The 15,381-nt window shown below is 39.6% G+C and overlaps 1 protein-coding gene across 4 annotated transcripts in view; it reads left to right on the top strand.

Moving 5' to 3' along the window:
- The window catches only part of TTBK1 (tau tubulin kinase 1), a 157,300-nt gene that overhangs the window by 93,658 nt on the left and 48,261 nt on the right, over nucleotides 1-15,381 (top strand). For all 4 annotated transcript variants that reach the window (XM_042445382.1, XM_042445383.1, XM_042445381.1 and 1 more), the window contains 3 exons: nucleotides 1,553-1,772; nucleotides 2,556-2,728; nucleotides 8,681-9,239. In XM_042445382.1, coding sequence (XP_042301316.1) covers nucleotides 1,553-1,772; nucleotides 2,556-2,728; nucleotides 8,681-9,239 — 952 coding nt within the window. The remainder of the gene's footprint in view (nucleotides 1-1,552; nucleotides 1,773-2,555; nucleotides 2,729-8,680; nucleotides 9,240-15,381) is intronic.

Raw genomic sequence — 15,381 nt, forward strand, 5'->3', positions numbered from 1 at the left:
TATGGAATTCTGGGATTTGTAATTTTGTGTGATATTTAGCCTTCTCTGTCAGTATGTCACACACTACAAGTTTTAGGATTTAGGAGCCATGACAGTTAAAGCAGGGTCAAATTGCATTAAGTCTGCAGCATGGCAGCAGCTCAAGTCTTTGGAGCAGATGTTTTAGGGGTTACCTAGGGAAGAAGGGAAATCAGTGAAAATTAGCTTACCATGAATAACACAAATAAAACGAGACTGTTAGATAGATAAAATACCAGTGTTATCTTGTAATGCAATATGGGAAAAGACAACCCAATTGCTGAATGCAGAAATATATTAGAAAACATAAATATGTGAACAACTCTCTGGAATTAGATAACATTCAGTTCTGGTTACATTGTTCTGTCCTTACTGGTAAATCTCTTAAAAGATCAGTCTTATTCTGCATATTAATTTGGTATAGATACATCACAATTGATAAATATGTTAAGGCAAGCAAGAAGCATGAAGATTAGAAGCTGGACCAAGAAGCAAGCAAGAAGATTAGAAAGCTGGGCCAAAACTAACAAAATGAATATCAACAAGGAGAAATGTAAGGTACTGCACTTAGGCAGAAAAAATGAAATACATAGATATAGGATGGTGGACACCTGGCTGGTCAACAGTACATGGGAAAGGGATCTAGGAGTCCTAGTAGACCACAAATTGAACATGAGTCAACAGCGTGATGCAGCAGCTAAAAAAGCCAATGTAATTCTAGGCTACATCAGTAGAATCATAGGCGGGTTACAGACCGCCGCTTTGCGGCAGTCTGCCGCCGCTGCCGTTTGCTCCGTGCAGGAGCCGCAGCAGCCACACCTCGCGGCTCCCGCACGGACCGAAAAAGAAGCTCCAAAATGGAGCTTCTTTAAGCGACGCCTCTATGACGTCGTGAGGCGCCAGGGGCGGACTCGCGACGTCATAGACGCCGCGACACGTGCGGACGCACAGCGTCTGATACGTAAATATGGCAGCCGCCGTGTGGAATGGCCGCCGCCATATTGTACGTACAGAATACGTACTAGGGTTAGGGGGGTGCGGAAGCACCGCCCCTTCCTAACCCTAGTACGTATTCATTACGTACTAAATGGCGGTGTGTAACCTGCCATAGAGTTGAAAGAGACCACAAGGACCATCCAGTCCTTCCCTCTGCCATGCTGGAATACACCATCAAAATACTCCTGACTGGATGGCCCTTGATGTTTCTTCCAATTCTATGATTCTACGATATACAGGCTGTGAGTAGTAGGTGCTATTCTCAGTTAAACCCAAAGATTTAAGCCAATTTTAATTTTTGGCCACAGACTGGAATCAGGTGAGTACTAAGAGACAATTATTTGTGTGGGTTCCTGTTATCCAAACATATTTAAAATCTTTGTTGCTCCATTCCAAGATGTTATCTGTGCAAATGAGTAATGCATTGATGGTATTGGCCAGCTCTTTGTATGGAACTGCCTGAGTATAATGTTTCCAAAGGTTTCTGTGCAACAAGGGCCTTTTTATATGATAATTTTGCATGTTCTGTCCTTTCTAGTGTGGTTAATGTCACCCCAGTTCCTGGAGATTTGCTTCGTGAGAACACGGAGGATGTTTTGCAAGGAGAGCACCTGAGTGACCAGGAGAATGCTCCCCCGATCTTGCCTGGCCGGCCAACGGAAAGCTTGGGTCAGACTCCTAACGTTGCCTTCAATGAAGGAGAGGTTTGGGAAGAGACAGATGTGAACCGCAACAAACTCAGGATCAGCATCAGCAAAGTAAAGCCCTTTGACCTTTTTGAAAGTGCATTGTACTTTTCCTCCTGTTTTTGAACTTAAGAGATTGTAAAACTTTCAGTCACAGCTCTTAATAAGAATATTAGTCTCAGTACCTGGATTGCCTAGAATCTAAATGTCTGGGTGCTGCTTTGCTTCCTGTAAAGATAGTAACTCATGGAAAAGAAGTGTCCTTCCTAACAACATGTTGAACTAACAATGTCTTCTGATTTTGATATACTGTACTCACTTGCATGAGAAACGTAACATTGAAAAAGATCCCATGAAAAATAACAGTGGCTGTCTGCATGATAAAGTACAAAATCCTTTTCATGGAAACAACTAGAGTTTTCTTTTATTAACTTCCTGTTAACATGAGCAAATCATGCAAGAGTAAACTTAGGACACCAACATCTTAGTCTTCTCTAAAGTATGCACTTTAATTTAATTGAGCTCTTTGTCACGCAGAATGTGAATGCTGCCAGCAGATTATCACAACCCTGGTCCATCACTGTGTGAATGTATTATCAATTTCTGCATGTGGCTAGTAAGATGAAGACTCTATCATAAAGGCCCATGTCTGAATCCCTTTTGTTTGCCACTTTTTTCCCTCTGATTATAGAGCTAGACAAAGCAGTATAGCCATGCTCAGCTTGTCTTCCTTGGTGTATTTGAGGTTAAATTCTATTTATCATTAAACCCATGGTAAGCTATGCCATGTTCACTACAATGTTTTATAGCCAAATATGTGATATTCATTTTTGGTTTCCTCTCTCTTTGTCTCAGACACAATGTTTGGCAGAGGAAGATCAGAAAAGTGGGGTGTGCCCCAGCTCCCCAGTGCGAGCTGCACCAGACTCACCTACAACTCAGGGGCGCTCTCTGAGATACCGCCGTGTGAATAGCCCTGAGTCAGAACGCCTCTCCACTGCAGATAAAGGAGATCAACTTGAGCGAAGGTTTGTTTATTGTTATCAGGAGTAGCTGCTATGATTTCTTGTGTTTAGGACAGGAAGCAAAATTAAGGAATTGGCCTTTTAAATAGGAATTCTGAAAAGAATGCAAAACTTTATTTTGAAAAACAAACATGCACATTTTCAGGAGCCATTTGGAAACTCCTGCATCTAAAATGAAGGCTGGTCCGGGTGCTCAGCACCTATCTGCTGATAATGTCTTTCCTAAAAGAAACATTTTTTTTCTCAAATTCTCAAGATATGCTCCTGGTTGGTGATGAAAATTAATTAAGCTGATTCAACATCCTTTGAATATTCTTGTTTATTCAGGCAGTTATGGAACAGGGCAGCACAATGTATTTTTTTTTAATCTGCGAAACCTATTCAGAAGTTGCTGTTTTCTCCATACAGCAAAATGTAAAACCCACAAAATAGCAATACCTTGCCTGGCCAACCAAAATACACAAAATACACCATGTAAGCTTTCGAAGCTTCACTAACCATAGTAATTTTTGTTAAAGGTGTGCTGATAACATTTTACAAAGATCCAGAAAGTTTATAAATTCAAAACAAAAGAGGATTTTAGAAATCAAAAGAACCTGTAATATCACTACAGTTCCTTAACCCCAAAGGGAGAGGAATTACATATTATTTTAATTATTTTATTGTATTATTTTAATTTGATTTGATTAAGCCTGAAGTACTGGTAGTTTTAATTAACTTTCAGCAAAAATGATGTCTGAGTTGGCAGTGCCACTGAAACCGTTTGGAACATAGCAATTACATATTCACTATTTTAGAAACGATATATCAAATGTACAATATAACTGTACTGGATTTATAAAACATTTTATTGCATAGTAGCACTCTCCTGAAGCATGGCTGGGCAAAGCATGCCCCCCAGAGCTGTTTTTGTGATCCTCAGGGCCACCCAAAAATCAATTTTTTAAAAATTAAAAAATGTTTTTCAAATAAACGTTTTGCACCAAAATGCCCCCAAATGCCCTCTAGTATGTGTTTTTGTTTTTGTTTTAGCCCCGCTCAGACCATTTTTGGTCCCCTGGTCCATTTAAAAAATTGGTCTCTTCCTGTTTTAAAAAAAAGCCTCTCATGGGCCTAAACTGCCCAGGAGTCCCTAAAAACAGTGGTTCTCAACTTGTGGGTCATGGCCCCTTTGAGGGTTGAATGACCCTTTCACAGGGGTCGCCTAAGACTACTGGAAAACACATATTTCCAATGGTCTTAGGAACCGAGACATGGTTTGGAGTCACCACAACATGAGGAACTATTTTAAAGATTTGCGGCATTAGGAAGGTTGAGAACCACTGCCTTAAAACACGTTGAAAATCACCACCACAGTCCCTAGAGGACATTTGGGGGATATATCATTTTTTAAAATTTTTTTGTGGTGGGTGTCTTGTTTGGGGTCTGCAGCCACTCAAGGTCTCCAAAAAGAGGTAATGCAGCCCCATAACACCCCACAATTGCCCACCCTGTCCTAAAGCATACCATAAAGCGAGATCATAGGAAAATACAATAGTAGATTACTGATTCTGGGTCTGTGAAATTGCTCAGGCTAATTAAGGATGACTTTTGATTGTTCCACTAAATTAGCCATTGGTGTGTGAGACAAAGGTGGCATATTACATCTATCCCTTTAAAAATACTACATTATTGGTAGTAATTGGTAAGTATGACCTCAATAAATTGGAACTTCAAGAGAACGTTACAGTATGAAATATCTTCAGTATTTCAGATGGCTGGACATACCCTGTTTCAGGATAATGTGTTCCAGAGGAATAAATCTTATTAATTCCTTATTTATTTACTTACAATACTTTAATATCACTTTATCAAAGTATACTATATCACAATTAAAATGCATATGCTAAACGGTATAAACAAACACTTTACCTGAAATCAATAAAGCAGTGGAATGTTAGAGAACATGACAAGGGAAATTTGTGTGAACAAATATGTTTTCAGAAGACATTTGAAACCCATCAGTATCCACCTCTCATGCTGTACTTGGTAAGGTATTCCAAAGGGCACCACTATTAAGAAGGCCAGTTTTCAAAATGGTGATTTCCTGTTGGTTGTGAAATTTCCAAGAACACCTCATCTGAAGATTTCAGATATTGTCTGGTTGTATATAAGGGAAGGAAGTCTGCCAGTTATTCTGATCCCAAGTTGTTTAGACTTTATGCATCTGCAACAGAATATTGAACATGGCTTGGTACCTAATAGGCAGCCAGTTAATTCTTTTGCCAGAGGTGCAATATTTATATAGCTGAATATGTCATTAAGCACACTAGCTGCTACCTTCTGCACTAACTTCTGCTTCTACCAAGTTCAGGAACAGCGCCAGATAGAGTGCACCACACGTGGTAACAATACTGTGCCATTTTGTGCTCTTTGTGCAATTTTGAGGTGATTTTTTTCCACCCATATATTTTTTTTTAATTGGTGGAGTCCACTGACCACACTTTACCCAGTCTTGTTTCTTAAGAAAAAAACCTACCTGTTGTAAGATTTCATTCAGTCTGTAACTTTGATGAATCATCAGTTTGAATTAGATTGTTCAGATTTGTTCAGCCAATTGGGGGGGAAGAGTTAAGAAAAATAATGATTTTGCTCTTAGAAGAATAATGGTTTGCATGTAAATATGTATTGCAGGTGATTCTGAGTGAAACTTGAGGGCTTTCGGCAATTCTGTAGACTGAATGGGAAGATTGCCCTTGTGATTCATGCAGAATATTTTTTGGATGTCTGAAATCATGCTTTTAGAAAATCATGTTAAACAATGAAGTCATTTGACACAGTGGTGTCCCTAGCATTGGTTTCACCTTGTGCGTGGAAGGGGATTTTGGGGCAGTGGTGGACTGCCCTGTCCCCGCTCCCTTCCCTTACTGTTGTCTTGCTTGCCTGTCCCCCTTCCTGGCTGCCTGACTGCCATCTGCCCAGATGCTCACCTAGGGCTAGGGCAGGAGGGGACGGAAGAGGTATGTGCTGCCCCTCCTTCTCTGGTGCATTGGCTATCCTACTTGATTGAGCCACAGCACTGGAGAAGGTGAGAGGAAGGCCTGATCGGATGTCACTCCTCCTCTGAGGTGTCACTTGGTGTGCTCTGCATTTCCTGTACCTTCCTAGTGACAGCACTTTTGGGCAAGATACTCACACATGGCTAAAAAGTGGCAGGCTGAAGTAGATTAAATCACTCCTTATTTATGATTGGAATGGACATCTCCACTTTAAAATCCTTTACCTGCCCATCAAATATGTCAGAGCTTGCCAGTGCAAAACTGTTCAATGTCAGGCAAGAGGTTCAAGAAATTATTTGTGATAATGTATTTATTTTGATTGATATAGTATCTTTCAGTAGGTTATTCCTGTTGGGTTTTTTTAAACATAAAAAGATCTAAACTAATACAAAAATAACTGCCGGAATCCTGTTGGGGGCTTATGTCTTTCTAAGTAGATTTATGTTTGAGAAAATTAGAATTGTGTAGTTGTGTAATGTCTGTATCTAGTAGAGGGCTGTTGTTATATTATTACATAGCAGAATTGACAAAGTGCCCAGTACTTATTGGTACATAATGCAATAAATACTCAGTTTGCATCAGTGCACAAGGCACTTCAGTACAGGATGCAAACTGATGTATGGGGCACATTACACAAATGGGCATTGCACTGAAGTGTGTATTGTGCACCGATATGCACTTGTACCAATGCACATCACATGCTCTTGCTGATGTCCCATTACACACTTTCATAATTCAGTAAAGGGGTATCTCTGCTGTGTAGCTAGGTATATGTAAAGTTACACAACATAACAGGCCGTAAAGGATTCTGGCAAAAATAATTGTAATTTTAAAAGAGAAAACCAGCATGGTGTAGTGGGTTGAGTGTTGGACTACGACTCTGGAGATCAAGGTTCAAATCTCCACTCAGCCATGGGAACCCTCTGGGCACTCTTGAAAAAAATCACACTCTCGAAGCCTCAGAGAAAGGGAAGGGCAAATCCTCTTTGATTCAATCTTGCCAAGAAAACCATGTGTTAGGTTCACTTTAGGTTCGACATAAGTCGGAAATTACTTGAAGGCACACAATAACAACAACAATTTTTAAAAGAAGCACAAAAATCTCACTGAGATAAAAGAAAAATAAATTAAAACTCTTTACCTGCTACCAAAGGACTTCAGTACTAGTGAATACTTACAGAAGATAGCATTCCATATGTGGTGCCACAGTACTGAGAAGACCTACTCCCTTGTCATTCTCTTCACTAAAGGCAGTAGATAACTGCTGAACAGATATCATAGCCCGGAGTGTCTGAAAGATTCAGTATGGAAGAGGTGATGGAATCAGGCAAAACTTGCATATCATCATAAAGCCAGATCTCTTGCCAGAAACAATTTTCCTGGTTCAAGCACTTTTATCTTTTCAAAGTCCATGTGTGTTTCCACCATAAAAATGTTGGCAAGCAGAAGGTCTTGAAATAGAGCTGAAAAGATAGGTATGGGAGACTAATAAAATGAAGCCCAAGGAAGCAGTGATGATAGGCAGAAGTGGCTATTAGTAGACTGAAACAATCTGCACATCTGAAGGTCTAAAAAGTCGGCTTGTAGATTCTGTCTGCTCTGACTGTGTTTACGTTCAGTCACTCTTTGAATTTCTGCAAGACCTGTCAAAGCTAGAACCCATGGGTTTTGCTATGACAGCTCTGAAGAGTGGGTTGTGACTACTTTTTAATCAGCCAGAAGCACTCTGTATGATTAGCATGCACTTTCATATCTGTGATCTGGAATTAGGGTTTTACATCAGGTGAACAATTGCTCAGTTGAAGTCTTGTACGATATGCAGCTACTAATTGTTAGATGCCTGTGACTGGAAAACATTTAAGAAAAGGAGAGAGCAACCTCCATGGCTTGGGAGTCAAGTTGGTCCCCCAGATCCCTAGAAGTGCCATGGGCTGCTTCCACTACTTCACCACCTAATTTACAGCATGGGGGGCAGGGGGGAAGATGCATTTCAAATTTAAAATGAGACCAGGTGGGAGCACGGGGTTTGTTTTCGATCCTAATTATGTCACCAGGAGGCTTCTGAGAGAATGGCAGAACCTGAAAGCAAGATGTTCTGCATAAACTGTGATTCCAAGTAAGATTGTGCCTTCTCCTTTTGGCGACAAGGGATGGTTTACAAGGGGTGAAAATTACTAACAAAAAGGCAATAGATGTTGGTTGGACTCAAGTAATTAAAATCATCCCAGGCTCAGAGCAGTCTAGGAACTACACACACACACACACACACACACACACACACACACATCCCTCTACAGTTGCGGCTTTGACTTATGAGGATTTGATTATTCACGGATTTTATTAATATGTTATCTCTTAGGAATATCTAGGTGCTCCAGTGCAACTCTATCATCAACTTTAACCAAAACTTGCACTGAAGGACCTAGAGATTCATAGAATACTCCACTAGGCATTTGTAGCTCCTCCAATGCAATTCTGTGGTCAGTGGCTGACCACAGAGTTTAACTGGAGGACCTAAAGATTCCTAGAGATGTGTTCTCTCAGGTAAAAAACATAGTGTTTTTGTTATTTGCGGTTTTTCCACATTCACAGGAATCCTGTGCCCCTAACCCCAGTGAATGTGGAGGGATGAGTGTTTTGTATGTGTATGTGTGTATATGTATGTGTGTTTATATATATATATATATGTGTGTGTGTGTGTGTGTGTGTGTGTGTGTGTGTGTGATTTAAAGTACAGTACTTACATTTACACATGGATAAATCAAGTCAGATTTTTTTGGGTCAATTTTTTAACCTAAATTTCTAGATGTATACATGAGTATATACAGTGTGCTTGTGTGCTTCCATCTGTATTAAGACATTAGTATTCATCAGAGCTAAGTTCTGAGATCCCTTAAGCTTTTCTTTTTATTTCCAGGTCACGAGTGGATTTGCCTTGTTCTCCTTCTCGGCTTGTATGCTCCTCCCAGCCAGCACAGATGCTCTCCATTGACACTGGTCAAGTGGACAGGCAGGCGAGTGGCAGGATGGACGTATCTGCTTCAGTGGAACATGAAGCCCTCAGCAATGCTTTCCGATCTGTGCCCCTGGCTGAGGAGGAGGACTTTGACAGCAAAGAGTGGGTTATAATTGATAAAGAAACAGAGCTGAAGGACTTCCATCCTGGTGCTGAACCAAGTACATCCGGGACAACAGATGAAGAGCCAGAGGAACTGAGACCCATTGAAGAGGGTGAGGAGAGAAGGCGATTCGGGGCAGAAGCGGCAGTCAGGCCAAAAATACATGATGGGAGAACACGGGGTATGCAGACTGTGGCTGAGGAGGATAGTTCCCATAGACATGAAGGGCACTGTCAGTCAGTTTCTGACAGCAAACATGAACAGCAACCAGGAAGTCCTGCACAGTCCCCCTTATATTCAGCACCAGCCATCCGACAGCGAAGACGGGAATCTGAGCCTACTGGTCCTGAGAGACAGGTAAGATTTGCAAAAGACACAACACATCCATTTTGTTGTAGTTTTCATCTCTTTGATGTGTGTCTAGTAAAGTCACCTCATCTAAGCTCCCCACCCAGGCCAATTGTAATAGTAAATGCGAATCTTTTGCTTCTGCATCCAATTCTCGTGGTATTTTATCAGTATTAGAATTGTTGCACCAGGATAAGAATGTTCAGTTAACACCACCATAGGAACATATGAATCCATTTTAGTGCCAATGAATCTCAGCACAGATATTTGGTTGACTTATAACCTTGTAGGATGAGGTAGATTGGGAGGAGTTTAACTGGGACAGAGCATAGTTTGTTGGAAATAGAGCTGCTTTAGCTAAATAGCAGAGTTGACTGCAAAACAGATGGTTGTTTTCATACTGTAAACCACTTTGAGCAAGTCTTGTACACTTAATAAATAAATGAAATGATATATATTTTGCACCAATACATTATGTTAGAATGTGAGTACATAGGGTTGTGCTTTAATGCCACTTTGCAGGCAGTTGGGGGAATCATAAGTGAATCTGTCTCACTAAGTAGAGCCATGGTTCACACAACCTGTTTATAGGGAGAAAAGGAGTTGATTGGCATAGTAACTTTGGTTAAACCATCTTTAGTTTCCTTCTAGTGCTTTGATTTAGAATCCCTAGGCTGTAAAGTACTAGAAAATTAATAGAACTTCCTACCGCAGAAATATTCCCTTCGGGTGGTCTTTAAAAATGAATTATTACTGTATTAGAAACATTTTAGATTATGCAAAGTACTGAATAAATGCTACGAGTTAGAGGAAGGATGGCATCTATTAGACATGAGAGACAAGAACATAGTAAATTACTCAGGAACCCTTCTAATACAAACAAGTGGGCTGTGCTTCTTTGCCAAAATGTCAGCTATACTTGCCTGTCTTTCTTTTGTTCCTAACTCTATTTTTCTAATTGTTTTCACTATTCCTTATTTTATTTATTCAATAACTAGGCCTAACTACTGAATAAATAAAATAAGTATTGAAAAAACACCTTGCTGGAGTGGTTGAATTATCTGTGTTCTCAATCTCTCATTAATTACATTCAATATTTTATTTAAAGAATCAGAGAGCTCTGAAAAATGTATCACATTCCATTAATGTCCTGTGAAGCCACAAATCTAATTCTTACATCATAGCTGGAGAGTACCAAATATGCAAGAACTGTGGAAAAAGAATCAAAGGATGTTTGCATTATGAAGTGGCCCAGAGGGTCAGTATGCTATTTTTGTGGTGAAGGGCGAAGGAAGCTGATAGAGACAAAGTTAAAGTTGAGAGAATGCTAGACTAAAACAGGCTGACTGCCCCTTATCCAGAATTCCGAATTCCAAAATACCCCCAAATTCATAATTGTCCACAAGGGTAGCTGAGATAGTGACATTTTTGCTTTCTGATGGTTTAGTGTACACAAAACTTATTACGTATAAAATTATTTTCAGGCTATGTGGACAAGGTGTATACAAAACATAAATTAATATCATTTTTAGATTCGGGTTCCATCTCCAAAATATTTCATTATGTATATGCAAATATTCCAAAATAAAACAAAAACGAAAACAAACAAACAAAAAATCCAGAATCCAAAATGCTTCTAGTCCCAAGCATTTTGGATAAATGAGACTAAACCTATACGAGATTTTGGCTAGCTGGAATGCATATATATGCACACCTATGCAATCTGAGGCTTGAATCCTGCTTATTGTAAATTTGATTAAAGACCATGCTGGGAATTTTCATCTTCTGTCTGTCTTAGATATTTTTTTGTTAATTTGGTACTAATAGCACAAAGTAAATTGTACAGGAAACCTACAAGTTCATAAAAACATCTTTCCACATAGATAAAAAAAATGTCTAATGGCATATGTGGCAACACTCTCTGAGGAAATGGTCTCTCCACATATGCCATTAGGCATTTACTGTATATATTATTTTTATAGTGAATCCTATAGTTTCCATACTGTAAGGTAGCCATATACACATTTTGATGAAGATAGTAGAGAAATATTTTAATTAATTCATAAATGTGAGATGTATTTGTTATAGTCACTGGATCACATCAAGAGTATACAATGTTTTGAGGTAATTACCTGTTTCCCTATATCTATGTCTTAAATTATTAATTTAAAAATATTTTGAACTATAGCTACTAAACATTTCTGTTTGTATTAACATGCCACAGGGAGGGGGGTATTTGAGGGACAAATATACACCAGTATGCTGGTTGCTCACAGTTAGTAAGAATAAACCATGAACATTAGCTTATTGTTATGTAGAAATGTGGTCAGTATGCTCAGCATGCAGTTATACTATAATCTTTGTTGTTATTTTCCTGCAAGTCATCTTTGGTTTATGGCAATCCCCCATTTGTATATGTGTCTTTTTGACAGGGCAGTATAGTAAAGGCAGAACAGATAATCTCTATATAATATAGATAATCTGTGTAGTACAGATAATTTCTACTGCTGTGTGCTTTCAGGTAATTTCCAGTTTAAGACTACCCTAAGGCAAACCTGTGCTGGGATTTTCTTGGCAAGGTTTGTTCAGAGGGGATTTGCCAATATATTCCTGTCACACTGAGGGACTGTGACTCACCCAAGGTCACTCAGTGATTTTCCATTGCCGTGCAGGGGTTTGAACTCCTGGTTCAGAAGAGGAAGTGGGGTTCGGGAAAGGAAGATGCACTAGAGACCCTGTTGCAAACCTATGGGGGCTAATGGAGCACACCAAGGAATTCCAAAAGGAAACCAGTACATGCTTTATTGACTATAGCAAAGCCTTTGACTGCATTGATCATGAAAGGTTATGGAATGCCCTTAAAGACATGAGAGTACCAATACATCTGATAATCCTGATGAGGAATCCATACTTAGGACAAGAAGACGCTGTCAGAACAGAACATGGAGAAAAAGAATAGTTCCCAGTTGGCAAAGGGGTCAGACAAGACTGCATCCTATCACGCTATCTGTTCAACTTGTATGCAGAACATATTATACGAAAAGTAGGCTTGAACACAGAAGGAGTGAAAATAGGAGGAAGGAATATCAACAATCTAAAATATGCAGATGATACAATACTACTAGCAGAAAACATCACAGATCTAGAGTAACTACTAAGGAAGATCAAGGGAGAAAGTGCAAAGGCAGGCTTATTGTTGAACATAAAGAAAACAAAGATAATGATCATGGAGAATTTACACAAATTCAACCTAGACAATGGGGGAATAGAAATAGTAAAAGAGTTCTCATACCTAGAATCAAAATTGATTAGAGCAGGGACTTCAGTCAAGAAATCATAAAAAGACTAAGAATGGGGAGGGCAGCTATGAACGAACTAGATAAGATCCTAAAATGTAAAGACATACAACTGAGCACAAAAGTGCATACAAGCTGTTGTATGCCCTATGGATGTGAGAGCTGGATAGTTAAGAAAGCAGATAAGAATAAAATAAATTCCTTTGTGATGCAGTGCTGGAGAAGAGTGCTGAGGATACCACTGACAACCAAGAAGTCAAACAAATGGGTCCTAGAATAGATCAAACCAGAAATCTCTCTGGAAGCCAAGATGAGTAAACTAAAGGTGTCATACTTTGGCCACATCATGAGAAGGAATGCCTCATTGAAAAAAAACAATAATGCTAGGAAAGGTGGAGAGGAAGGCCACTCGCTAGATGGATGGACTCTGTAAAATAAGTCACAGGTATGAATTTGCAGGAACTAAGCAGAGGAGTGGAGGATAGGGAATCTTGGAGATGTCTCATCTACAGGGTCACTATGGATTGAGATTGACTCAGTAACAATAACAACAACTCTCAGAGGCCTAGCCCAGCATTCAAACCACTGCACCATAGTGGCTCTCAGATAATCTCTGTACTATAGTAAAATGCAGGTTTACTAAAAAAACAACACCCAGGTCAGATCAATACATAAAAGAGTCTAGATATATAACTAGTATGTGAACATTGTACACTCAGGTTACTGACCTCATTAAGTTTATGCTGCATCGCTCATTTTGACAAATTTGTAGCTGAAAACGAAAATGGCGGTGACTTCCAATTTCATATACTCACCTTTGTGTGTGTGTGTATGTTTGTGTGTGGGGAGAGCTTGAAGTGTATATAGAAGGATATGCTATTTCCGGGCTGAAGAATTACCTCATTTTTTAAATTTGGGGAGAAGTCTGAGGACACACAAAGCCCCTGGGGGACACATCTAGCCTATGGGTCACACTTTCCCCAATCCTACTCTGTTCATTTGTTGGGTCCAGTATAGTTATTGGTCCCACATGTTTAAAAATCAGAAATCAGGCTCCATTTTATAACAACATAACTGTCAGTGGTACTTACATCAATATTCTGTATTGCAGTTGCATTTCTTTCTTTTCATTTTAAGTAGACTACAACCTTCTTATTTTATAATGACACATAATATACAGTCTTGCTTGCAGTCTGTACAACTCATCAAATTCTTTTCTATAACAATCTGTCCTATCTATCAGTCACAGAGGAAGCTTAGTGAACAAGTGATCTGAAGGCAGCTGTGTAGCTAAAGAATTGGCTGGTTGATACGTGAAATTTTGAGTCTGCTCTCAGTCCTTGTTGCCTTATGTACAGTGGTACCTCGGGATACGAAATACCCAGGTTATGAAATTTTCGGGATACGAAAAAATCCCATAGGAAAACATTGTTTCGGGTTACGAATGTTTTTTCGGGTTACGAAAAAACTTTTGGTGCTTTTTTCGGCTTTTTCGCACGGAATTGCGGCTTTTCCCCATTAGCGCCTATGGCAATTCGGCTTACGAAGGCTTTTCGGGTTACGAATGGTGCCACGGAACGAATTAATTTCGTAACCCGAGGCACCACTGTACTTAGAATTGCCAGTTCAGTAACAATGTCACAATGACAGTAGAAGATACAACTGGAAGACTTTCCTTTTTATATAACTCATTCATTCATTCAGAAATGATGCATCATCCTTTCTAGTATCTTAACCCCCAACTAAAAATGCTTAGTACTCCTTGTTCAAGTCCCCAAACTTCCAAATCTCCTTTTCCATTCCACTTTCCTCATTCTGAAAGTGTGCAATTGTTCCAATCCCTTAGCTTTGGCCTGGTTATCTTATATATATATTTGGATCCATTTTCTCCATCTTTATGTCTTCTCAACCTATTGCATCCAGAGACCTTTTTGTCTGCTTCCTTTAGTATCTTTGGTACTCCAGTTTCCACTCCATCACAGCCCTCCCCTGGCATAATATACAGTTCCTCTTGACCTTAAGCCCTGTGTTTTTTTCTTTAGAGGCTCATGTTTCTTAGCTGGTTTTTGCCTCATTTCCTCTGCTTTCATTTTACTTTACTTCTTTTAAGCCTTGTTTTTTCATTTATCTTTGGCCCAAAACAGACAGGCAGTTGATAGCTGCAATCAAACCCTGATTGGCTGGGGAATGTGGTGACCACATGGCCTGTTCTCAAAGCAGGCCACCGCGGCGGTCCCAAACAGGTCGCCAGCAGGAGCAGATTAAATCAGCTTCTTTCACTGGAGGCTTTGGACCATCTTAAGTGGCCTCAAAGTGGCTTCCGGCCATTTCAGGTCTTTTGTTTTGGGTTCTTATTCCATGCTGCATTCCCTTTCTCTACTGCTCTGTATTCAAATATTTTGTCCCCAAAATTGATGAATGAAAACTTTCTCCTACCTCACTCTTGTTTGTAAAGCTAAAAGTTACCTTGTTTTTCTGAATTCTATGCAAACCATATGATATTCATGGTCTTGCCATAAGTCAACAGGCAACTTAAAGGCAGATACACTTAAATTCATAATATACTTCAGATCCTCTCATGCTTTTAATGTCATTGGGAGCAGAATGGGGACATTTCCCTCTCCCCCACTCCCATAAAAGTCCAACATTCTCCCCTTGTGTCCCCTTGCCCCCTTACATTTATTGCTGCTTTAATTCAAATGAAGAGCAGTTTCTCTATTTCCTCTTCTTTGATGCCTAGCTTTGATTGCCTGCCAGGTGAAAGTGTTCTGGGAACTGCATTTTCTTGATACTACTGATAAGGTTTAGTAGCATCAGAAAAGCTACTATTTCTAGTATTTGCACCTAGCACACAG

Source organism: Sceloporus undulatus, chromosome 1 (assembly GCF_019175285.1).
Source record: "Sceloporus undulatus isolate JIND9_A2432 ecotype Alabama chromosome 1, SceUnd_v1.1, whole genome shotgun sequence".
NCBI classification, from domain to species: domain Eukaryota; kingdom Metazoa; phylum Chordata; class Lepidosauria; order Squamata; family Phrynosomatidae; genus Sceloporus; species Sceloporus undulatus.